The 26,229-nt window shown below is 39.7% G+C and overlaps 2 protein-coding genes across 4 annotated transcripts; both read left to right on the forward strand.

Annotated features, from left to right (window-relative positions):
* Window positions 1–442: 442 nt before the first annotated feature.
* PPAN (peter pan homolog) lies at window positions 443–13,541 on the forward strand. Of its 3 annotated transcripts, none has more exons than XM_070741460.1 (12): window positions 443–562; window positions 1,153–1,323; window positions 1,845–1,946; window positions 3,369–3,419; window positions 3,929–4,099; window positions 4,937–5,013; window positions 8,893–9,000; window positions 9,299–9,422; window positions 10,146–10,224; window positions 12,081–12,210; window positions 12,350–12,507; window positions 13,058–13,541. In XM_070741460.1, exons 1-12 carry the CDS (start codon window positions 545–547, stop codon window positions 13,480–13,482), a joined length of 1,614 nt encoding a protein of 537 aa, XP_070597561.1. In that variant the 5' UTR covers window positions 443–544; the 3' UTR covers window positions 13,483–13,541. The 3 variants fall into 3 exon arrangements, with proteins under 3 accessions (XP_070597561.1, XP_070597563.1, XP_070597562.1); XM_070741462.1 differs by having other exon boundaries at window positions 478–779; XM_070741461.1 differs by having other exon boundaries at window positions 529–712.
* Window positions 13,542–18,287: 4,746 nt separating this feature from the next.
* On the forward strand, window positions 18,288–25,293 carry P2RY11 (purinergic receptor P2Y11). Its single transcript, XM_070741463.1, has 2 exons — window positions 18,288–18,372; window positions 23,694–25,293. Exon 2 carries the CDS (start codon window positions 23,695–23,697, stop codon window positions 24,643–24,645), a length of 951 nt encoding a protein of 316 aa, XP_070597564.1. The 5' UTR covers window positions 18,288–18,372; window position 23,694; the 3' UTR covers window positions 24,646–25,293.
* The last annotated feature ends 936 nt before the right edge of the window (window positions 25,294–26,229 follow it).

A 26,229-nucleotide genomic window follows, 5' to 3' on the forward strand; every position in this document is an offset into this window, starting at 1 on the left:
GCAGCGTCCCCGTTGCCTAGGATACTAAGGGAGCTTCGCTGAAGTCCCCCCGAGGCTGCTCAGCGGAGCAACGGGCGGGGAACGTCGCGCAATTACTTTGCCGGTTCTGGGGAGGAAAAACGAAGCCGCCTGAAGACAAACTCTTTTGTTATATTACTACATATCTATTCTCTTCAATGTGTATTATGTATTGGACTAAATAAATAAATAAATAAAAATAAATCATCAAAATTAAAGGATGATGAAGACCACGACATCATCATCCCTTCATTTCCCACACCACCTTTCTCTAACTTAGTATATAGATGCTATTTAAAAAACCGTCTGAGACATCATGGGATGTCTACCGCGATTCACCCGGCTCTTATCGAAGTACGCGAGAGACCCGCCGGATGATTATTCTGGAGTACACATTGGAAACCGGAACTCCTCATCTGGGGAGGCGGGAGGAGGTGGGGGGAAGCATTTCTCTGCACCAGGGACCGGAAGTGAGCGTGTCCCGCGTGGTCGCGGCGAGAGGAGTCCCGAGGAGGGCGCGAGTATTATGGGGAGGCCCAGCAAAGTGAGGACTGGAGGCTCTGGGGTTGGAGGGCTTCTTGAAAAACTTTGGGAGATGTTGAATTTGGGGTCAAATCCGGGTTTGGTGACGAGGGTGGTGAATTGGTGAACGATAGAAGGCCGAAACCAAATTACATGGATGTGTCTTTATTTTGTGAGAAACTAATAATTGTTCGTCCTTGATTGATATCCTTCCTGATTTTAAAGTTGCTCTGTTTCATGTGAGGTTCTGAGATATTTTTTTTCCACGCATATTAATAGAACCGTTTCATCTAACCCCCCCCCCTCCCCCCAAAAGCTGGCTTACTGTTCCTGATAACTGGGTAATTCCAAACAAATGAACTGCAGACAATACTGTAAAATTGCTTTTATGACTAGCTTGGTTTTTAAATAGTTAAAATTCCTTGCTCCTCTTGAGTTTTTAGTGGAATATTCCATTATTGCATATTTTAGATTGTTAAGAAGAGATGAAATTTATCCTAGGAAAATAACTGGCAATAAGAAAGTAGATTTGGTATGGAGAGTGATATTTATTTTGTATTTCTTGAACCCTACTAGTGTTAATTCTTCTTTCAATTCATTTTTACGTTTCAGACTAAGAATCAAAAGAAGGAAAGAGCATCTGCCCAGCATCGATCTCAGGAGGAATATGCCTCTGTCCCTCACTCCTTTGTGTTTCATCGTGGCCATATTGGCAAGAACATACAGCAACTCATCCAAGATGTTCGGCGAGTGATGGAGCCCTTTACTGCTACCAGTCTCAAGGTGAAATTATTAAATGCCATGGAAGGCTACTGTGTTACCTAGAAATAATTGCTTTACAGGTAGTGTTTGCTTAACAACCACAATTGCGACTGCAATGTCAATTGTTGATATTGGAGTCATTTTCTAAATTTTAAATTGAATAGTTGAAAATAATATTTCCAAAAGCAAATATTAATTATATAGATGTATATGTTTATGGAAACAGTCAGGTTGTACAAAACATTTTCACACTTTATTCAAGTTATAATTACTAGTGCTTGCACTTTACTTTCAGAATAGACTATAAAATGGCATGGGGACAGCAGTTAAAAGCATGAGAGACTGTAAGCATAAGAAAGAAAACAACTTGGCTAAATATTGTAAACTTCACAAAGGCAATTAGGCAGACCAATCTAATTTTCAGTCCAGTGCTATTTACTTCTATTAACAAAGTAAAATTTAAATATATTTAATCCTAGATTTTATCCCCAAAGTATCCCAGACAGTGGAATGTCCCTACTCACGGTTGTGTCTTTTTTTAGGTGCGGAAAAGGAATGCTTTGAAAGATTTTGTGACAATAGCTGGACCACTAGGTGTGACTCATTTCCTGGTCTTCACAAAAAACCCCACCAGCATCAACCTTGTAAGTGATATATTAAGGAAATGTTACATTTTAAGAACCTATGACCGATTGCCGTACCTGTCAGTCTGTGCTAACTGTCTAATTTGGGCCTCTGTTCAATTATGTATTTTGAAGAGGATTTGGAGCACGTTCTGACCTGGCATATAGCTTCAGTTTTGATGCAATATTGTTACATCTTGTTGCCACCCACTGTGAAGAGGAGATATACCTAGAAGATGGCCATTTCCCTCGTTGGTGTGGCAAATCATCTCTGTTATTTCTAGGTAAAAATAGGAAAGTTTCATTGTCTCTAATTATCTTCTTGAATCAGTCAGGATAAAATGTTATAGCTTCTGATAAATAAGCAGGAAAAAGACCTCAGAGCTGTGGTGAAATAGTTCCATGACAAGTATGTACATGAGGATATATGCAACTTTCAGGATTTTTATTTGCTTTTTAACAAGGCAAATAATAGGTGGCTTGCAATAAAAAGAAATTGGCCCTTATTTAATTAAACATACCAAATGCACACCATTTTATTATATTCATTGATACATAACTTAATCTAATAAGCAAATGATTCTGAAGTCACAAGTTACAGTAGGTCTTCAGTCCATTAAATTTGGATGCTGCGCCAGCCACAACTTGAAGAACTAGTTGTAAATCCTCTTCACCACTGTCATAACTTTCAGCAGTTGCTGAGTCAGCAGTTTGCTGAGAACTATCTAATCATATAATGAGCCGAGGTGGTGCAGTGGATACAGTGCAGTACTGCAGACCACTAAAGCTGACTGCTAGATCTACAGGTCAGCAGTTCAAATCTCATCACAGCTCAAGGTTGACTCAGCATTTCATCCTTCTGAGATGGGGGCAATATGCTGGCTCTGTTAAAAAGTGCTATTGCTAACATGTGCTAAGCAGCCCTGAGTCTAAGGAGAAGGGCGGCATAAAAATATAAATAAATAAATAATGGAAGAAATGCTGATTATGGCAAAATATGAACTGGAAGACTTTGCTCGTTTTTCTGCTTTGGGACTTCCTAAGACATTCAGATGGCAACAGTTGTAAAGAAATAAAATTGTTGAATCAAACAAATATTTAACAATCACTATTACATTGTTTGAAGGCTCAGCTGTTACAGTGGTTGAATGTTAAGCATGTTTCCTCCCTGAACAAACAGTTTTTAAATTTCTTTGCCCAATTAATTATCTTAATTCTGTCTGCTTATCAGGTGCAAATGATGACAGTTGTCTTGCTGATTTAATTATGTGATTCTTATTTCAAAGTAAACGTACTGATGCATCTGTATAAAGAATTTCCATACTACTGGAAATTAAGCAGAAGTAAGATATATGAACTATTAGTGTTGGGGCCTACTTTAAGCTGCTGAATCCTGCAATATTAGTACTTAGGAGTTAATGCTCATTGTGATTTTTCTCTTAGAGATTCCTGCGCCTCCCTGGTGGACCAACACTGACCTTCAGAGTCACTCAGGTACCAGAGGGACTGTATTATCTACAGAGGGATAGGCTGGGTAGATTTAGAACTGTCTATGGAATGTGTCATGGAAGGAGATGCTATGTTAATTATTTTGTTAGTATCCTATGGATACTATACAGAATTGTAGATTGGTCCTTAAGTATGTTTGTTGTGTGCTTGGGTACAGAGAAGTTCTTATTCTTTTCTTCTTCCTCCTCCTCTTCATTTTGTAACAAAATAATTGAAATTTGAAAGCTTTGTGAATTCATATTGAATGACCTTGTGTAATTTATTTTATACCGTATAAGTTATTCTGGCCACTACTGCACATTGTCATTATCTTGCTTCTAAGATTTCACAGAGTAGCCCATACATTTTCAACTCCCACTTACTAGCATCAAGAATACAGACTTTATGTAGGTTGCTTGAAATAAAAGTTGAGATCTGAGGCAGTCCTCAAAATAGTGATGTCCCCTCTAAAAAGAAGGTATGCCTCACTTGTCTGTGTTTGTTGTTTGCAACAGTATTCCCTCATCAAAGATGTTGTGTCATCTCTGAAGCGGCATCGGATGCATGAACAACAGTTTACTCATCCCCCTCTCCTAGTCCTGAACAACTTTGGCATTGAGGGCATGCACATCAAGGTCATGGCCACTATGTTCCAGAATATGTTTCCCTCCATCAATGTTCACAAAGTAAGTATATTCAAGCTTGGAGAATGGGAAACTAATTAGATGATTAGCTTGCTGCTCAGACTCCTCTGGTCTGATTCCTGCCCTTGTAGTAACTTTGTAGCCTAAAAATTATGTTTGGGATAGAGCAAGACCTCATCCCTCTAATAGGCAGAGAGCAGTGGTAGATAAAACCTAAATTTTGTCAATTTTTTAAAGATATGGTTCAACTTCTTGGGGATAATTTTGATCCAGATGCAAATGATGATAGCGTATCTTGGATGATAGTTTTCTGTGATTTCCTTCCAAAGTAAACGCACTGATGCATCAACCGTTTATCACTCATTTTGCTGGATGTTTGGTTTTTCTACCACTGAGTCCTTGTTAACTTTGGAGTGCAAGTTTTATAAATGCAGGATTATTTAGTTTTGAATCCTCTTCCTCCTCCTAAATTGAATGTAGTTCCCCCTTTGAGTTGTACAGATATTGTTCAAATGCATCTAGTGGTCACATCTAACTGTGGCAGGGAGAGGGGAGACATAGGATAACGCTCATTCCCACTGCTTGAGTTAAATATGATTTTAGTCAACATGGAAATAAAATTGCTTTTTGAGAACCTGGAGTTGGAAAGTATGGAGATAAGAAGTTCCAGAAACATTTTCAAAAATGTAATCAATGATATTTTAGAATTGGATATAAGAACTCTTGGGCTTGGAAATTTGATCATTGGAAAGTAACTTGAGTTTTGGTGGTTGGCAGCTGGAAAATGTTAACCTCGGATTCCTTTTCAGGAAAGGGCTTGAGCCTTAGTCTGAATCCTCCGTCTCACCATGTGTACCTTCCTTTTCCCCTCCCTATCAGGTCAGTTTAAATACCATCAAACGCTGTGTCCTGGTCAATTACAATCCTGACACCCAGATAATGGAATTCCGTCACTAGTAAGTAGATTTTAATTTATGCTTTGTGCCACTTTTGTTTCTAATGGTTCGAAATATTTATTAATTGGATTTGTATGCCGCCCCTCTCCAAGGACTAAAATTGCACAGGGATTCCTGATGTGAAATGTGTTTGTTTGTTTGTTTGTTTGTTTGTTTATTGATTTGATTTGTATGAAATGTGTTGTATTCATATTAATTAAAACACCGACGATTCTACAAGGCAACATGCGTACACAGGGAAAAGGAGACTTTGCAGGATCTTCAGTATTATTTGATAAGCTGGAAGCTGAGAGAAATTTACTGTATGTGTTCTTTGTTAGCTTCACACTAGCTCTGGGTCCATGTCCCACACCAGCTCTCCCTAACTTGGTTTCTCCAGATGAATTGGGTTTCAGTCCCCATCATCCTCAACCAGCTGGAAGTAGGGGGAGATGGAAGTTATATTATTATTATTATTATTATTATTATTATTATTATTATTATTATTATTATTATTATTTAGATTTGTATGCCACCCCTCTCCGCGGACTCGATCAGTATAGATCAGTATATTGGGAAGGCAAGGCTTCCCTGTTGTCCACAGTGGCTCTAACATGACTGCAGAGTCCATTGCAGACACAAACAAGGTCCCGTCTAAGCTGGATGCAGGTGATGAGTGTATAGTCTGCTGATGTGTCTCTGATCTTATATTTCAGTAAACGCTCTGATGTGTCCAAGCCAGTTAGAAATGGATTTTTTTAATGATTTTTTTTAATGATGGGCAGTGTTTTTTCTAATGAGCTCAGAAAAGAGCTTTCCTCTTTTTATCATACAAACCCAGAATTCCCCTAAAATGTCAACAAAACAAAGAAGGAAACACATCAAAATATTCGTGTCTGAATTACTAACTAGTACCTGTACCCGAGTTTACTGAACAATATAAATAGTAAGTAAATGGGAAATTAAATACAAAATTCTATGTAAATTTTCAAATAATCCTCTAATTAAGTCTCCTGACAATAAAATACTGTGTTTCCCTGAAAATAAGACCTTGTCTTATATTTTTTGAACCCTGAAATAAGCGCTTGGTCCTATTTTCAGGGAGGTCTTATTATTTTGGGGCACGTGGAGCAAGACAGGACACCTCTTGCCATCTTATCTGATTTCCACCTCTGTCTCCCTAACCTTAACCAGAAGAAATGGCAGGACGAGCTACTCGTTTTTAAATATTTTCAGGAGAGGCTTATTTTGGGGTAAACACAGTATTTAACCCTGCTGTTCTGTTCGGGTCTGTGAGACCCGAAATCAAGGTTTGAGACCCTGTAAAAAATTTTCCCTGCATATCTGAAACTTGAAATTTCATGACTTTTCATCATTTCAGGGGTTCTCTCTATGAGAATTTTTTTGGGGGGGTGGGAGGTTTCTTTCTTGCTGAAAAAAAAAAACTCCCTAATGTTATGTTCCCGGGTCACCCTGACCCGGACCGAAAACTCTTCATTTGCAGTGCTTATGTTTGGTCTTTTTGAAAGCTTTTTTCACTTGGAAAGTAGTCTGAACATTTCTTCACACAATGGAATGAAAATTGAACTGAAAAAATTAATCCTTATTGGTTTATTTTGCCCATAAATGTGCCTCCCCCCCCCCCCGTTTTTGTGAAAGTTTTTTCAATTTATGGATAGTTTTGCTTGCAAAATGCAGTCTATTTTACTGGAGTTGGTGTGGGAATGGTACCTTGAACATTTCTGAATATAAGAAAAATATAAAGGAACTGAAAAAAATGATTCTTACTGTTTTTTTAACATCAGAAATAAGGCCTCCCCCCCCCCCTGGCTGCTTGCAACAATTTTCACTTTTTATTTTTTTATGCTCCAAATCCGAAATATTCTTTAAAATCTTACGCATTCATTTACTCAATTTAACAATGCTGATCATCAAAAAAATATTTGTGGGGGTGGGGGAAAAATTTTTTTCTTGGCAAAAAAAAAGTCACATTTACTCTGTTCGGGTCATATAGACCCGGATCAAAATGATTTTTTTTAGGTACTTGAATTTGGTCTTTTTGAAAACTTTTTCCACTGGAAAACTAGTTTGAACATTTATGAACATAATGATATGAAAATTGAACTGGAAAAATTGAGACTTATATTTTTATTTTGATCAAAAAGCCCCTCCCCCCATCCTTTTTGAATTTCGTGTCAATTTATATTTTTTAAGGCTACAAATCCCTAAGGAATTTTCCCCCAAAAGGTTTGATATACTAAATTGAACAATCCTGAACATAAGAAAAATATAAATGAACTGAAAAAAATGACTCTTATTGGTTTATTGTTTTATACTCGAGTATAAGCCTACTCGAGTATAAGCCTATTTGAGTATAAGCATGGGGGCCCATTTATGAGCAAAATAAACCAATAAGGATCATTTTTTCAGTTTAATTTTCATATCATTATGTTCAGAAAGGTTCAAGCTACCAATCCCACACCAAAATAGAATAGTAAAATAGAATGCATTTTGCAGGCAAAATTATCAATAAACTCAAAAGTTTTGATATACTAAATTGAACAATCCTAAACATAAGAAAAATAGAAATGAACTGAAAAAAAATGATTCTTATTGGTTTATTTTTGAATATAAGACCATATCATTTTATACTCGAGTATAAGCCTACTCGAGTATAAGCCTATTTGAGTATAAGCATGGGGGCCCATTTATGAGCAAAATAAACCAATAAGGATTAATTTTCTCAGTTCAATTTTCATATCATTGTGTGCAGAAATGTTCAAGCTACCAATCCCACACCAACTTTAGTAAAATAGAATGGATTTTGCAAGCAAAACTATCCATAAATTGAAAAAACTTTCACAAAAACGGGGGGGGGAGGCACATTTATGTGCAAAATAAACCAATAAGGATTAATTTTTTCAGTTCAATTTTCATTCCATTGTGTGCAGAAATGTTCAAACATGTTTCCAGGTGAAAAAAGCTTTCAAAAAGACCAAACATAAGCACTGCAAATGAAGAGTTTTCGGTCCGGGTCAGGGTGACCCGGGAACATAACATTAGGAACTTTTTTCGAACAGAACAGCAGGGTTAAGCATTTATAGGAAAAAAGCAAATTCTTCAGACTATTTTACATTTGACAAAATAAATCTCTTTCCAAGTTTGTGTCATCATTTTGTTTTGCAATTGTAAAGTATGCAATATCGGTCTCAGTCATCTTAATTTTTAAATTGTTGGCATGTAATTCAAGAGGAATTTTTACCTTCAAAAACCAGGATAAAGATAATATGTGAAAGAAAGTGAGATAACTATCTCAGATGACCCAGTCTTCTTTTTCTGAGCAGATTCTTTGTTTTATACTAACATTGAGAACCACATCGGTTAGAAAACTTAAACAACAGACTGGGGTGGTTCATTAGATGAAGTCAGAGATCTATATAGGTTCTTGGGTTCTCCACTTACGGTTGAAGGTCTTGTTTATTTTCACAGTTTGTGTAGACATTGTTTCTTGTTAACATAAGGACAAGAATAGACCTTCCTGATGTGCTATGTAAATTCTCTTGCCTTGCATAATGCTGGTAATTAAACCATTAATTTAATATTTATTGCCTTTCGCAGCCTTATACACTAGATGTGTATTTCCAGATGTCATGGCTATTAGCAATTGTAGAGCAAACATATCTATCATCCACATGTGTTTGGGAATCTACTTTAATCATTATTCTCAAGTTCCTTTGCTAAAAGAATGGTGTTTCTCAGGCCTGATGCCATGGAACCTTCATTTGGAGAGATACCAGGGCTACCTCTCTTCTTCCCATTCCCACCCTGCTGCACCAACACAGTTGTAGTAAAATGTGCTTTTTTACCATATGAAATCTTCTCATTTCCTGTATTTTGTAGCAGCCTGAAAGTAGTGCCAGTGGGCATGAGCAAAGGATTGAAGAAGCTCTTGCAAGAGAGATTTCCCAACATGAACCGTCTGGATGACATCAGTGAATTGTTGGTCAGGTGAGAAAGAGAAAGCTGTCTGTCTGCTCCTTCCATCTAGAATTTAGTTTCCTGGGGGAAATTCTGCAATGTGAGAAGGGGAGATTGTTTGAAAGCAGGGCTGGGGTTGAGGCTTCATTTTACAGTATGTGCACTCATTTGCTCAATCAATCCTACCCATTCCCCTCCCAATTCCAATCAGTACCATGCTAACTGAGATTGTACTCTAATACATCCCAGAGTGGGAATTATTTTGTGTGCTGATGATAGTCATGCTAGAAAGAACAAAAATGTGTTGTTTTGTTGCCCTGACCTGCAGAGACATCAATCTCTCGGAGAGCGAAGCTGAGCAAGATGGCAGTCACAATATCACAGAGCTGCCTCAGGCCTGCGCTGGACGTGGGAACATGAAGGCCCAGCAGAGTGCAGTCCGACTTACTGAGGTCAGTGAGGAATGTGGGACTTGAGAGTTGAGTAGAGAGTCGGGTGAAATTCAGCAGATTCTAACAGATTCTGGAGAACTGGTAGCGGAAATTTTGACTAGGTCGGAGAACTAACAAATATCACCTCTGGCTGGCCCCAGAATGGGGTGGGAATGGAGATTTTGCAATATCCTTCCCCCAGAAGTGGGGAGAAAATGGGGAGAAATTTTGCAATATCCTTCCCCTGCCACACCCACAGAACCGGTAAAAATAAAAGTTTGGATTTCACCCCGGTGAGAGTGTTAAAAGGTTGGAAACGCTTTATGGGCTTTTCCCTGAACATAGAAAAGAGTAAATGGATAATAAATGGATGTGACTGAAAAAAAGACTAAATAAAAATCAGTGAGTTTGTTTATAACAGTCGAAAAGAAGGTCAAAGCTGCTTAGTTTTTGCCATTCTTAATTTTCTTTCTAGGTTTTGCTCTTTTAATTTTTTTTATTTACATTAGTCTTTTACTTTTCTAAAAATTCTTAATGATTCTACTAAAGATAAAAGTAGGGGGAACAAGGTTGTAGCGTGGGGCCAGGTATAGCAGAAAACAGTTCTTCTGGTTCTCCAGTTGATTTCCTCTGATCATCTGGCTTTGGAATCCACCCACCTGAGAGCTGCAGCCTTCCTTCCTCTGTGATCAAGATGCCTGAATTTGAATTTCTGTGTCGCTCACGTTTTGTCTCCATGTCCAGATTGGTCCTCGCATGACATTGCAGCTCATCAAGGTGGAAGAAGGACTAGGTCAAGGCAATGTGCTCTACCACAGCTTCAGTAAGTATTTTGGCTCTTCTGTTTTAGTTCGTCTGAACCAGGATATTGATGGAGGCATATTCAAGAACACCTCTCCCATGGTGGTGTACTGTATAACTTCGAGCAGAGGTTTTCATACTTGGCAACATTAAGACTAGTGGACTTCAACTACCAGAATTTTCCAGCCAATGCTGGAATTGAAGTCCACAAGTCTTAAAGTGGCCAAGTTTGAAGACTTCTGACTTAAAGGATAATTGGAGGATAGTGTGATTAGTGCAGTTACTGTTCCAGTACATTTCTCTTTTTTTGCAAGATTCCTTCAACTGGAGCAAAGGTTTTGGGGAGATCAGTGTTATGCTTTGGAACTGATGAATGTACAGTGGTCCCTTGACTTTCGTGGATCCAACTTTCGCGGAAAGGCTATACCAAGGGTTTTCAAAAAATATTAATAAAAAATGCTCAGTGGGTTTTTTGAACACCACAGGGTTTCCTGCGGCTGCCCAATGTACAATACTGTGCGTTTTAACGCTTCCACCCCAGCCTCCCAATCCCTCTCCTTTAATTCTTGGAGCGTTGGTATACTCCACTTGAAGCTGAGCCTTACTACCGCCCGCCACCACTGCTTCTTCCCCCACCCACCTAAGCCATCTCCCTTAGTGGTAGCGTCCGACCTCCCAGCTGACCAGCCTGGAATCACGGCTTCAAGTCCTGGCCTGGATCCCTCTTGCCTTGAGCTTCCCCTGCCCTGACCGCCACTATGGAAGACGCCGGCAGCGAGTGCAGCAAAGCCCCCACCTTGCCACCCCATTGCCCCTGCGGGTTCTGGGGATAAGTAAAACCAGGAATGGAGGAGGGAGGGGAAGGAAAGAAGGGAGCGTCTCTACTTTGCGGAAATTTGACTTTCGCGGGCGGTCTTGGAACGTATCCCCCACGCAAGTCAAGGGACCACTGTATATCATGAACCTGTTTTAAGAAACCTGAGAAGGCTAGCCTTGGATGTTTGCACTTTTCAAAGGTGTGTGTATGAGAGAGAACCGAACCCACTGGCTAAGAACAGCTCAACTGACTCTTGCACTCCTGGATCTAATAACCTAGGCCTCCAAAACATCCAAGGCCAAATTCAGTGTTGCAGCTCCCCCTGCACTTTGTAGTTTAAAACAGGTCCACTGCTTCATCACTCCCAACCAGGAAGAAAGTGTAAATTAAAGGTTTGTATGGTTTGAGGCAGATCTAGGTGGGGTATGGATGTTGTGTATGTATACTATGTCTTCAAGAAAATACCATCAGTCTGAGGCACAGCTAGTTTTATGCAAGTAACATTCATCAAATCCTAGAATTGGACAGAGTGATTTATGCCATCAAGCACCAATTTGCAACACTCAGCACAGGTATCCTGATTAAACAATCCCAGTCAGATAATCTCTAACCTGTTTGTATATAGATACTGAAGACTCTTTCACTACCATCTCTCTGGCTAGTTGACTACTATAAAGAACATTTTCTGTGTCATTTCCAGGCTGGGCAAATAAAACTCTTCCTGAAACACTACAGAGTTAGTACACTACCAGTCAGTGAATTAGATGAATGAATGATCTACAATTGAAAGATAGCTCCCTGCCTTCCTATAAATCCTGTCTTTCAGCAGTCAAAACTTTTCTGAGACTCAAGTTATTGCTGTGCGTGTTATTTATTTATTTATTTATTGATTGATTTGATTTAATTTGTATGCCGCCCCTCTCCAAGGACTTGGAGTTGTTACTCATCATGGCAAATAGGTTTTACCTGCGGCCTTGGGTGCCTCAAAGCCCACATAAGTGACCTTAGTGACTCTTCCCTATGCCACTTCCCATTGGTTAATGTCCTGTGTCTTCTCCCAGTTCACAAGACTGAAGAAGAGATCCAAGAAGCCTTGGCCAGAAAAGAAGAAAAACTGAAACTCAAGACTCAACGGCGCCAGAAGCAAGAGGCAGATGTGGCCCACAAAAAAGCACTAAAGCAAGCTCATCGGTAAGAGAAGGGAAGAGCAGGCAGCCAAACCAGGAAAGCTTTTTTTTTCCCAGGCGTATGTTTCTCAGAGAGTCTGAGTGGGAGCAGGGTTGGTAAGATTGACTCTCGGGGCACTCATGGAAATTATCCTTGGCTACAGGAAGAAGAGTCTGGCAGGGATGAAGAAGACAGACCAAGCGGTAGGAGGAGACAGTGATGCTGAGGACCCTGGAATTCAGGGGCAGCAAAATGTAGACGAGCCGTCCGACGACGATGTGGAATATTACCGCCAGGAAGTTGGGGAGGAACCGGATGAAGGTCAGTGCCTACTTAGTGGACTTTTGATTTAGAACAGTTTGGACGTGGGCATAGTTGCTTACAACCTGAACCCTCTTAATTACCCCTCTGGTGCATTTGTTCTGGAGAAGGAGGAGGAGTGTGTGCTTTCTCAGCTTAGTTGGGACTAGCAGTCATTGTTAAGGTCTGAGCCAAGAAGCAGCATCGTTCCTTCTTTTGCCAGACTCGCATTTGATCATCAGCAAGAGCTGCTGCCATGGCACTTTTAACTGTAGGCGTTCAGTCCTTTCTCTTCTCTCATGCGGCAAATACAAGTGCAAGAGGGAGAATTTGGGGAGGGCCACATTTTTCAACAATCCCATACCAAGTTTTCCTCTGTGGTTCTCATAATGCTAAAAGCTCTGCCTTTAAAAAAAACCTGTTTTTTCTTTTGCTGGGCGGGCCGTGGCTTCTTACTTGAAAACCTGATGATCTAAATTGTTACTGCCTTATACTTCTTTTTTTTTTAAGTGCCAAGTATAAAAGTGACTCTTCTTAACTGCTGCTGCTTATTGTGCTCCATTCTTTCTAGACTTGTTCCCACAAAACACAAAGAGGAAACGCAGGCTTAGCCAATCCACCACACCTAAGAAAAAATGCAAATACAGGCATTCAGTGGGAGATCAGAGTCAAGAGCATATGAGGCCCAAACCCACAATGAAACACAAGAAAGCTTCACAGCCTGGTGGTCAGAGACAGCCACGGACTGGCACTCCTCCACACCGCCAGGGGAAGCTGAGCAAGCAGAAGATGAATACAAGGCAGCACCGGAAGCCACAGAATGTAAAGCAGAAGCAACCCCGGACTGCAGGACAGCCAAGAGGCAAAAGACAGACTGGCTTTGGGCCTCCAGGATCACGATGGCAGGGAAAATCTAGACTGGGGCAGAAGCAGGCCTTCAAAGGCAAAAGCACCTTTGGAAAAGCAAGGCATTCAAGGAAGCAAAAATCAACATGATGTCCTGAAATGCTTTTAATGTACTGGTTGCTTTATAAAATATAAGTTGACTTCCACAATCTGTCTCTCCTCTTCTTTTTGGGTTGGACTTGTATATACAGTGGTACCTCTACTTAAGGACTTAATTCGTTCTGTGACCAGGTTCTTAAGTAGAAAAGTTTGTAAGTAGAAGCATTTTTTCCCAATAGAAATCAATGTAAAAGCAAATAATGTGTGCCAACCCATTAGGAAAGAAATAAAAGCTTGGAATTTGGGTGGGAGGAAGAAGAGGAGGAGGACAGTCACTGCCCAGAGCGAAGGGAGCATTTCTTTTCTCTGGGCGCTGGAAGAGGTTTATTCCCTCTCCAAGCGCCCAGAGAAAGGAAAATGCTTTGTTCACTCTGGACTGCCAAAGCCTCCTTAAGCACCACCAAAAGGCTCCTCTGGCAGCCCAGAAAGCCTGAGATGCCCGGGATTTAAGGGGGAATGGCAGGAAACTGGCCGGGCCTTCATGCCGCCTCTCAAATTTCCTGGGAAATTTTTCCGGGCTCAGGTTCTTAAGTAGAAAATGATTCTTAAGAAGAGGCAAAAAAATCTTGAATACCTGGTTCTTATCTAGAAAAGTTCATAGGTAGAGGCATTCTTAAGTAGAGGTGCCACTGCACTTTGATGTGATGTTGGTTGGAAGTACCAGGAAAGGAAAGGGCAGCTGATCAAACCTTTTTTTTAAGAGGACTTGAGCACTTTGGAAGGAGATGAACTAAGGAGGAGATGGCCATTTCTTTTGAGGGATAAATTACTGCAATGCAGCAGGTTTCTAAGAAAATAGTTTTTATTTGAAAATGTAGAACAAAAGTAACAAAAATGGAGATGCCCATATCTGCCTATTTGAATCGACAGGGTTCTTTCTTTAGCCAACAATACTCCCCACTTTTAAATTCTTGGTTCTCCCACAGAGGTTTTCAAAAGATATCAAATATATTTGGCTTCCTTGTGGGCCATCAGCGGCTATAAAAAGGATAATTTGTAAAATTATTATCCCTGCTAAACTTATTTATCCAAAATGTAGGGGCAGATTTGCAGAAATATATCCCACTTGTATTCAGAGGCTCTACACAATTCCATCTGTGGAAGTAAATACAGGTGGTCCTGAACTTGCAGCCATTTGTTTAATGACTGAAGTTATAATGGCACTGAAAAAAATGACTTATGAACGGTTGTCACACAACTGGCATCATCCCCATGGCGCCCCTGCGTGTCCACGGGCGATTTCTACCTGCCCAGGTGCAAGATGCAGTAGAATAATTGTGCTGGACTCCGCTAGCACTCAGAGCCATGGGAGCGAGCACATGTCACTGTTCCACCTTAGCAGCCCACCTCTGCCTCATGGTCACCTGATCAAAATTCAGATGCTTGGCAACTGGCTCATATTTATCAGCGTTGCTGTGTCCTGGAGTCATGTGATCACATTTTGTGACCTGACAAGCAAAGTCAATGAAGAAATAGGATTCACTTCACAATGGTGCTCCTAACTTAACATTTGCATGATTTTTTTAACAACTCTGGCAAGGAAGGTGGTAAAAGAAGGCAAAACTCACTTAGCAACAAAACTTTTAGGCTCAATTGTCATAAGTCAAGCACTACCTGTAGAAGGATTTGGGGGGGGGGGGGGGGTCAGTGTTTACTCCTGATAAACAGACAAAGTTTCTACGGTTTTCTTAGCAAGATTTTGCAAGTGGTTTACTTTCCTAGACAGAGTGACTGGTCAAAAGCCATCCAGTTGACTTTGTGCCTAAGATTGGACTAGAACTCAAAATTGCCTGTTTATAGCCTGTTGTCTGAACCACTGGCCTAAATTGGCCTTCTAGCATTATAAAACTTTATAGTTTTGATATGGCAAATTGACATCTGATGTGATAATGTAAGCTTTTAGATTGAATTTTAGACAGTTTAAAGTTAGTAAATCAAGCCATGATTAATAAAGTTCAATGTAGCTATAAATGCACTTTTCTAGAACTATTTGTTTTTAAAAAAACAAACCTGCTAATACATGTAATTTTAAAAAAATAGGATGAATATTTTACTGTTAGAAAAATGATTACAATTTCTGAGATTATTATTATTGTTATTATTTATTAGATTTGTATGCCGCCCCTCTCCGGAGACTTGAAGCGCTTACAACAACAATACATAGTACAAATCTAACGGTTAAAAAAGGACAGTTTAAAACCCTTATAAAAAAAACTGTCATGCATCCCAAACAAACCACAGATAAAATGAAACAGCCCGGGGGGGATCAATTTCCCCATACCTGATGACAGAGGTGGGTTTTTAGGAGTTTGCAAAAGGCAAGGAGGGTGGGGGCAGTTCTGCTCTCCGGGGGGGAGTTGGTTCCAGAGGGTCGAGGCCGCCACAGAGAAGGCTCTTCCCCTGGGCCCCGCCAGCCGCCCCGAGTCTTCGGAGAGGGGCGGCATAAAAATCTAATAAACTATAACTATTGTTTCGTCAACAGGACCCAGAGAAGGCCAACTGTGGGACCTAACTGGTCGCTGGGACTCGTGCAGTTGAAGGCAGTCCCTGAGGTAATCTGGTCCGGTGCCATGAAGGGCTTTATAGGTCATAACCAACACTTTGAATTGTGACCGGAAACTGGTCAGCAACCAATGCAGACTGCGGAGTGTTGGTGTGACATGGGCATATCTGGGAAAGATGTAGATGTAGAACATGCTATTTTCAACCAATTACTTTTGAAACAATGACTACCATTTTTTAGTCCTTGATCAATAAAAAATAGACTCAATAAAATGAACAGCATGAAACATCCCTTAGCAAAAAGAATTAGCAACCACTTGTGAGCAAAGCAATGTGATCTAAAAGAAAAAAAAATCCAGATATTGCCACGACTCTGAATTTTGAATCTTAAAGTTGTTTGCAAACCTAGTTGCCAACCTAAAAAACACATATGCAACAGGGCATTGTTTGAACTGATTATTCTGTATCATAAGACTAATCAAATTTAAAGTTGATTGAAATGCATGATGTGGTTAGGGCCAAAGCCACTTTTTCCATTGCTGTAATTTCTCAAACCACATTTATGTTTTGAGTGGTTATAACTGTATTCTATTAAAAAATGACATAAGATTGTTGATGGAACTGGGTCTAAATAATGCATGCCTCTGCTTATGTCTGGTTCTTTGAGGTGTGCTGAATTTGCAAATTGGATCAGCTAAAGCATCTTTTCAGAATTCTATAATTTCAAATAGCATTTTAATGGGCATTTTTTAAAAAAGCCAAAAATGCTTTAGTCGTCTTGCTTGACTAAATGCAATAAACTTTTGGTAGCATATGTCCACAAGTTTTTCTTCTCTACAATTATTTTTTTTTAAACCTGCCTTTTAAAGCTATATTCAAAAATGGATATGGGATGTCATTGAAGATCTGAGATACTGAATTCCTCTGCACTTCAAGACATTGAAGTGCATAGGAGAACAACCTGGATGGTTAGGGGACTGGAGACTTAAACTTGAAGAACAGTTACAAGAACTGGGCATGGCTAATCTTGTGAAGAGAAGGACCAGGGGAGACATGATAGAAGTGTTCCAATATTTGAGGGGCGGCCACAAGGAGGGAGGGGTCAAGCTATTTTCCAAGGCACCCAAAGGTCAGACAAGGAATGGATGGAAACTGATCACAAAAAAATTCAACCTAGAAATAAGGAGGAACTTTCTGACTGAACAATCAACTAATGGAACAGCTTCCCTTTCGGAGGTTGTGGGAGCTTCATCACTTGAGACTTTCAAGAAGTGATTGGACTACCATTGGTCAGAAATTCTGTAGGGCAGTGGTTCCCAATGTGGGGCTCACACCCCACAGGGGGGCAATTTGATCTTTAATGGGGGCAACTGGAACCTTGTTTAAACCAAGTCAATGGCCTTTTAGGCTTATTCTGCATGAGTAGAAGTTCACTTTTTGAATACTAAGACATATATCACAGAAGGAGGGCATCAGGATTTTAGAGATGCTTAGGTGGGGCATGGCCAAAAAAAGGTTGGGAACCGCTGATGTAGGGTCTCCTGCTTGAGGGAAGGGTTGGACTAGATGACTTATAAGATCCCTACCAACTCTGTTAATCTGTAATCTTGGAGCTAAAATCTCAGCTGCTTCCTAATCATATTTATATTTCTCAGTAGCTTAATTCTATCTTATCTCACATTCTCCTAATTTATCCATGGAGCTTAAATTTATGAAAGTTGGGAGAAGACTCCTGCGAGTCCCTTGCACTGCAAGGCAGTCAAACCAGCCAATCCTAGAGAAGATCAACCCTGACTGCCCTTTAGAAGGCCAGATCCTGAAGATGAAACTCAAATACTTTGGCCACCTAATGAGAAGGAAGGACTCGCTGCAGAAGAGCCTAATGCTGGAAACGATTGAGGGCAAAAGAAGAAGGGGACCGCAGACAATGAGATGGCTGGATGGAGTTACTGAAGTAGTCAGCATGAGCTTAAATGGACTCCAGGGGATAGTAGAGGACGTGAAAGCCTGGAGGAATGTCATCCACAGGATAGCAATGGATTGGACATGATTTCAAGACTATCAACAACAAGGATTTCATAAAAAGTCAATTTCCGCTCTGGGATTTAACTCTTCATTGTCATTCTAGGATCCCTCCATCTTGTTGTGTCTTTTTTCAGCATATTGTGGTCACATGCAAAAGAGCCATAAAAGGCTTTGCCATTGTGTAACATGTTATCTTCCACTTTATTTAGTTATGATTCATCTACTTCCTCGTGCAGTTTCAGAATCTACATGGTAGTACACTGCTACATTTTGCACAGAGACTTCACAACTTCTTTGCAGTAAGGGAAAATACAACTGACTCTTCTACGTGGAATCGACTGGGAGCTGGATTAGGTATATGTGCATTGTGATCATATTTAAATAGCTACTGTACTGTCTAGCTTAGTGTTCCCTGGATGTATTTGTTTGCATCCCACACTATTTCCAAACAATGCCGGCTGGAAATTATGAGAACTGTAATTTTACAAAACAGGAGGGCAAGTCGGAGAACACTGATGTAATGCTGCCTATTTCCTTTTCTTATCTTTCATTTTATTCCTTCTATTTTGTTTCTTCTGGAGCTTTGGAAAATTTATTGGCTGCGTCTTCTTTGTGGCAGATTTTCAAATATTGGAACATTGCTATCATGTCCCCCCCGATCCTTCTTTTTACTAGATTAACCATAACCAATTCCTGCAACGGTTCATCATATAGACTCCAGGCCCCTAATCATCTTTGTTGTCCTTCTCTCTGCATTTTTTCCAAAGTCTCAAAAGTTTTCTGAATTCTGTTAGTCAATGTGACCTTTATTTCCTAGGTTTCTTCGTATTCTTGACTTTAGTGCTTTTTGCCAATGCTGCAAGGGAGTCTTTGAAGGTGGAATAGCTTAGATTTTTTTTGTGTGGGTGTGTGGGTGTATCTGACCATTTGGGGATTTTGTAAGTATAATATGCTGGAATGTACAGTTGGAGAAGAAGGGAGGGTGGAAATCGTGGCTTTGAAAACACAACTTTGCCGGCAGGCCTGGGGCCATCAAGATTGACATCTTGCTCCGGCCAATGGTAGGATTGGGATCGGATGAATTTGGATGAATGGGTTTTAATGTTTGGGAATTTTAAGTCTTCGGTTTTGGAGTGGGGTTTATAATTTTATCTGTCATTTTGTATTGATTGTATGCTGTAAGCTGCCCTGAGTCCCCTGGGGAAGGGTGGCCTAGAAATTTGATGGAAGGATGGGTGGATGGATGGATGGATGGGTGAATGAATGAAAACAAACAAACAAACAAACAAATTGCATAGTGGTTTCCAGAGATGGGGTGCTAAGGTGGAACAGTGATGTGTGCTCACCCCCGTGGCTGTGAGTGCTAGCGGAGTCCAGTACAATTATGCTACTGCACATAATATTAAGTTAGAAGTTTATAGCTTTAATCTGGTAAGTGTTATGTCAATTAGGTGTGAGAAAATAAAAATCTGGACTCCATTGGATTTCATTCGCCTTCAAGCTCAGACCCTACATATCCCATGTCATTAAGCCTATTGAACCAAACAAAATAGAAATTTTCCAGCTACAGTTTCAATAGAATGCATTGATTGCAGAAAGTATCATCAAACAGAATTATTTGTATACGTTTGAGGTAAAATGGAAAATAGTTGGTTCAATGACAAAGACAAACTAAACATAACATAACAAATCAATATTGAAGTGGTTTTAGTGAACACAGGTCAAATTTAAACTGCCATAGCACAAAAGCTATAATGAATATATTAGATCCATTAATGTATTAAAACTACTAAACAAAAGTGCCTAATACAGTTTTTGGCTAAGCCAAGAAGTTACCGTAGATTGCTTCTAACTAGAAAAGAAACAACAAACTCTGGGAAATTACAAAAATAAAACTGCATCATAGTGTCTCATAATACTAGAGTTCAAAAAGAATACAGCAGATGGCTAAAACATCAGAATAGAAGATCAAATATGAAAAAAAAGATAAGGGAGATGCTTTGATGAAACTAGTAGGCAGAATAATTGCTTGTGAATACAGTTAATGGGGTGGAGTTAATAATTTATAAGCTAGTATTGATAAATGGTTCGTGATTGGGGATGAATGGCCAATTATAAAACAGTCTGTATTGAACTATATTTAAATAATTGGAATCAGCTTTTAAATTTGAGCAAAGCAAAAATTAGGAATAACAATATTTTTCCACTCTACAAGACAGATTTTAAAATGTTATAAGATAAGGAGGGGAGTGTATTTTTAAAATTTGTAAATAGCTCTTTGTTGGGACATTTGGTTACCTTGTGTAACTACTGTGGTATACAGAGTGCATGTTTGAGGTCTATGAATACTAAAATGTTGATTTTTTTTTTGGTAATAAATGGTTATAGTAGTAAAAAACACCAGGCTAGAAATTTGCATGGCAGATAATAATAATAATAATAATTATTATTATTATTATTTATTAATAATGAAAATAATGTTCTTCGGGTAATGTGCACGAATGCTCGAAGCTTGAGCAACAAGCTCTGTGAGTTAATGGCCATAATATCTAGAGATAATTTGGATCTGGTTGCCATAACTGAGACATGGTTTAAGGATTCTAATGAATGGGAAATATCCATACCAGGATATACACTGTATAGGAAGGATAGAATAGAGAGAAGGGGAGGTGGAGTAGCCATTTATGTTAAAGAAAGTCTAAAAACAACACTAATTCAAAATACATGTCAAGATCTGGAGACTCTCTGGATTTGCATGCAAAATAAAGAAGGTTCTGTCATTAGAATTGGGGTGATCTATAGGCCTCCAGGGCAATCTGAGGAATATGACAACAAGATGGTGGATGAAATTACCCAAATGGCACTAAAGGGAGATATTGTGGTTACGGGTGATTTCAACATGCCTGATGTTGACTGGAATATCCCCAGTGCCCTTACATGCAAAAGTAAGAATATAGTAGAGGCCTTTACAGGAGCAGCTCTGACACAGCTGGTTAAGACACCAACTAGAGGGGAGAATATTCTAGATTTAGTTTTTACGAATGGGAATTGGGTTTCAGAGGTCAAGGTGGAAGAAAATTTAGGTTGCAGTGACCATCTATGTTTGTGGTTTGATGTAAAAACTCATTGTGAGCAATCCTATAATGCAACCAAAGTATTGGATTTCAGAAAAACAAATTTTAATGCAATGGGGGAATATTTAAATAATGAATTAAAGGGGAGGGATAAAATGGCAGGAGCGAGCACCCAGTGGACTGTATTAAAAAAGGCCATCTTAAAAGCCACTGGACTGTATGTAAGACAAATAACTAAAGGTAAAAGGAAGAAGAAACCGCTATAGTTTAGCAATGATGTAAGGGCTATAGTCAATGAAAAAAAGGCTGCCTATAGGAGGTATAAAGAGTCTGGAAGTATAGCTGATAGGGAGGTGTATAAAATGAGACAGAAGGAGGCAAAACAGATAATATATGCTGCTAAAGCCTCAAAAGAGGAAGAAATTGCCAAATCTGTAAAGAAGGGGGATAAAACCTTCTTCAGATATATTAGTGATAAGAAGAAGAAAAACTGCGGCATCACGAAGCTTAGTACCGGGAATAATACATGCATTGATGGGAATAAGGAGATCGCTGACCATTTCAATAGCTACTTCTGTTCAGTTTTCTCAAAAGACACCTTACAAAATAATACTATAGAGGGATATAGCATTGCTTCCAGCTGTACGGATTCAGCTCCAGTGATCTTAGAAGCCGATGTCTTAGAAGAACTTGAACGATTAAAGATAAATAAGGCAATGGGTCCAGATGGCATCCACCCCAGAGTTCTTAAAGAACTCAGATCTGTCATTGCTACCCCCCTGACTGATTTGTTTAACCAATTCTTGTTAACAGGAGAAGTTCCTGAGGATTGGAGAATGGCCAGTGTTGTGCCTATCCACAAGAAGGGCAGTAGAGAAGAAGCTGGTAACTACAGGCCAGTTAGCTTGACATCAGTTGCAGTTAAAATGATGGAGACTCTACTCAAAAAGAGGATAAATCAGCACCTAAAAAACAATAACTTATTGGACCCAAATCAGCATGGCTTTACTGAAGGCAAATCATGTCAGACTAATCTCATTGATTTCTTTGACTATGTCACAAAAGTGTTGGATGAAGGTGGTGCCGTGGATATTGCCTACCTGGACTTCAGCAAAGCCTTTGATACGGTTCCACATAAAGAGCTGATAGATAAATTAGTGAAGATTGGACTTAATCCCTGGATAGTTCAATGGATTTGCAGCTGGCTGAAGCGTAGACATCAGAGAGTTGTTGTTAACGGCGAGTATTCTGAGCAGAGTCAGGTTACAAGCGGTGTGCCACAAGGGTCTGTTCTGGGTCCTATTCTTTTTAATATGTTTGTGAGTGACATAGGGGAAGGTTTGGTAGGGAAGGTTTGCCTATTTGCCGATGACTCTAAAGTGTGCAATAGGGTTGATATTCCTGGAGGCGTCTGTAATATGGTAAATGATTTAGCTTTACTAGATAAATGGTCAAAGCAATGGAAACTGCAGTTTAATGTTTCCAAATGTAAAATAATGCACTTGGGGAAAAGGAATCCTCAATCTGAGTATTGTATTGGCAGTTCTGTGTTAGCAAATACTACAGAAGAAAAGGATTTAGGGGTAGTGATTTCTGACAGTCTCAAAATGGGTGAGCAGTGCAGTCAGGCGGTAGGGAAAGCAAGTAGGATGCTTGGCTGCATAGCTAGAGGTATAACAAGCAGGAAGAGGGAGATTATTAACCCGCTATATAGAATGCTGGTGAGACCACATTTGGAATACTGTGTTCAGTTCTGGAGACCTCACCTACAAAAAGATATTGACAAAATTGAACGGGTCCAAAGACGGGCTACAAGAATGGTGGAAGGTCTTAAGCATAAAACGTATCAGGAAAGACTTAATGAACTCAATCTGTATAGTCTGGAGGACAGAAGGAAAAGGGGGGACATGATCGAAACATTTAAATATATTAAAGGGTTAAATAAGGTCCAGGGGGGAAGTGTTTTTAATAGGAAAGTGAACACAAGAACAAGGGGACACAATCTGAAGTTAGTTGGGGGAAAGATCAAAAGCAACATGAGAAAATATTATTTTACTGGAAGAGTAGTAGATCCTTGGAACAAACTTCCAGCAGACGTGGTTGGTAAATCCACAGTAACTGAATTTAAACATGCCTGGGATAAACATATATCCATCCTAAGATAAAACACAGGAAATAGTATAAGGGCAGATGGACCAGGAGGTCTTTTTCTGCCATCAGACTTCTATGTTTCTATGTTTCTATGTTTCTATGTATGCCGCCCCTCTCCGAAGACTCGGGGCGGTCATGAATACAAAGGTAAAAATCTGTACAGTATATATGTTTTGTGACTTTTCTGTCTTTCTATTTTCCATATTTGTATATAACCATCGTAATCACATTGTATTAGACTTACTGGAAATTCTGTTTATCAAGTAATTACTCCGAGGGAGCAAAAAAAAGAAGAAGAAGAAGCTAAAGGAAGTAACTTATCTTTTAAGAGAGCTGCAGTTGAAGTGATAGGTATCAGCATTTCTGATTTGTATGCTCCTTCTTGTTCTTTATCTGTAGTCAACGGGTAGTCTTGGAAGCCTCTCACCTCCTTTATCCTGCTTTGTCTAGGATGAAGACTTGGACAGAAGAAGACATGAAAAATGTCCAAGAAAAACTGTGGGTTATCATAGTTCTGCAGTTCTTTTTCGCTGTTTTGGGGAATGGCTTTACAATCTACCACTTTGTGACTTGGGAACGCACCTGGCATCCTGGAATCATCTACTCCTTCAATCTGGCACTCTGTGACCTGTTATATGCCATCTCATTGTTGCCCTTGGCTGTTTACTACTACTGCAGGCACTGGATGTTCGGCTTCATTTTCTGCAAATTGGACCGTTTTGTCTTTTTTGTCAACTTGTACGGCAGCACCTTTTTCATTGCTTGCATCAGCCTGAACCGCTACGTTGCCATCGTCCACCCCTTCTTTGCCCGTGAGCGCATTGAACCCTTCCATGCCAAAGTTGCCAGCGGACTGATGTGGTTGCTCACAATAGCCATCTCAGCCCCTGTCCTTTATTTCTCTACTGTGGAATCTAAGGGCAACGCAACAACTTGCCAAGGAAGTGCTTCTAGGTCAGAATTGCCTGTTTATCAGTCGTACAGCTGGTTTCTGCTAACTGTGGGCTGTGGGCTGCCTTTTCTCCTCACTCTCTTTTCTTGCGTGGCCATTGTCTGCGCTGTTAGACGCAGCCATAGTACCACCAGGGAGGAAAAGTGTAAAGTGAAGATACTGATTTCTACAGTTGTGCTCCTTTACGCTCTCTTTTACGTGCCTTATCATGTCTTTCGCAATGTGAATTTGCACTATCGTTTGCAGGACAACAGGAACGCGGCCATTTATATTACCTACCAAATAACTAAGGTCCTAGTTAACTTTCATGTTTGCATCCACCCATTCATCTATGCAGCTCTAGCTAGGAACATGCCCAAATGTTGCTGTAAATGTTTACAGTGGCAGAAAGAGCTGCAAGAGAAAGAGAAGAATGTGGAATTGCAACCAGCCCCCTCCTATGGCCACTGAAACCGATGATGAAAATACATTTGGCTACTAGTTCGTTTTGCTATTTGCTAAAAGTAAAGGTTTCCCTGTCAGTTATATCAACTCTAGGGCACCATCATCTCCCTTTCTTGGCTGAAAGAAACAGTTTTATCTGAAGACAATTTCTATGGTCATGTGGCTAGCATGACTATATGCCAAGGTGCATGGAACGCTGACACCTTTTCACCAAAGTGGTACCTATTTATCTATCTGCATTTGCATGCTGTCAAACTGCTAGCTGGGACAAGTAATGAGAGCTCATCCCATTGCTTAGAGCTTGGGTCTAGAACTCAGGATGTCAGCTCTCTGTCTGACAAGCTCAGCATCTTTAACTGCTGACCCATCACGCCCCCTGCTATTTTCTTCTACTTTCCCATTATTTAAAGGAACCAGACAAGGATGTGCACCTTCACTCCTGATTTTTGATATTTATGTGGAACCCCCTGACATGTACATAGTTGAACATAAGCTGATTCTCTTTAACGTTATAACAGTGCAAATTTCAGTCCTTTCAGCCACATATTTTCCCATTCTTCCATCTGTATATTATAAGCATATTTTAACTCCACTTTATCCATTCATTCATTTGTTATGTTTCAAATGTCAATAAATGTTTATGTATTTTAACAAGCACGTGTTCATTATTTGTACAGAGCTCTATTTCATAATCTTACAATATTCAATAACATAATTATTTTGCCTATTTTAAATCTTTCTGATAAAACTATTTACAAATATGTCCCCCTCTCCTCAGTTATTCTTTTGATTTTATTTTGTCTTCCACCATGACACAATTGTTAGCCATTTTTAAGAGACTTGCTTCATGATATCACTTGTTTCTCATCCCCAGTTTAAGACAGTGACTTTCTCAGTCTCTCCGTCATGGCTCTCAGGTTCACCAAAATTGCCAAGGAGTGATACGGTCTTTAGAGATTGAAAACGGGCACATTTCATCACTAGCACAACTATGTCAACAATTGTGTTACAATTTTTCTGCCAACTCATGAAAATGATTGTGAGGAAATGGCCACAGACTACAGAATATTTGGCCTTTTTGTACTATAATTGTAGTTATGAGGTCTCAAAGCCTTCAGAATCAGATGCTGCTAGCCTCAGCAATATTTTGCAACTGTTAAGTATATGGAGACTTGAGTCAAAGGAGCTATCTGGTCATACAAAAGAGAAGCAGTCCACAGCACTTCCTGTGCTTCAAAGAGGGTCCTGGTGATGAGGATGCTTTCACGGGGTTTCTCTTAGATAGAAAAGCCAAGCATGGTTTTTCCAGGAAAGAAATGGTTTTCCATGCCAGAATTCTTGCAGCCCCTTACGCAGAAAAAGGGTCAGTGGAGAGTTGGGACATATTTCCCTTTTGGATTTTTAAGACGTTTTAGAAAAAGAAATCTTAATTATTATTTAATATTAACAGCAACTGTATGACTACAAGTTGAGACAAAAAGAAAAGGGAAATCGCAACATGCTTATGTTTTGTTTAAACCATGGAAAAATGACCATAGACAATAGTTGACTAATTTTTTCCACCACACTATCTTGTATGTGGAACTAGGC

The sequence above is a fragment of the Erythrolamprus reginae genome, chromosome 2, assembly GCF_031021105.1.
Source record: "Erythrolamprus reginae isolate rEryReg1 chromosome 2, rEryReg1.hap1, whole genome shotgun sequence".
Classification (NCBI taxonomy): Eukaryota; Metazoa; Chordata; class Lepidosauria; order Squamata; family Dipsadidae; genus Erythrolamprus; species Erythrolamprus reginae.

Excerpts from the sequence above, each read along its gene's own strand:
- PPAN (XM_070741460.1), top strand. Across the intron at positions 1,324-1,844 it reads TTACTGCTACCAGTCTCAAG|GTGCGGAAAAGGAATGCTTT; the intron begins GTGAAATTATTA and ends GTCTTTTTTTAG. Across the intron at positions 9,423-10,145 it reads GTGCAGTCCGACTTACTGAG|ATTGGTCCTCGCATGACATT; the intron begins GTCAGTGAGGAA and ends CTCCATGTCCAG.
- P2RY11 (XM_070741463.1), top strand. The coding sequence starts at position 23,695 with ATGAAGACTTGGACAGAAGAAGACATGAAAAATGTCCAAGAAAAACTG.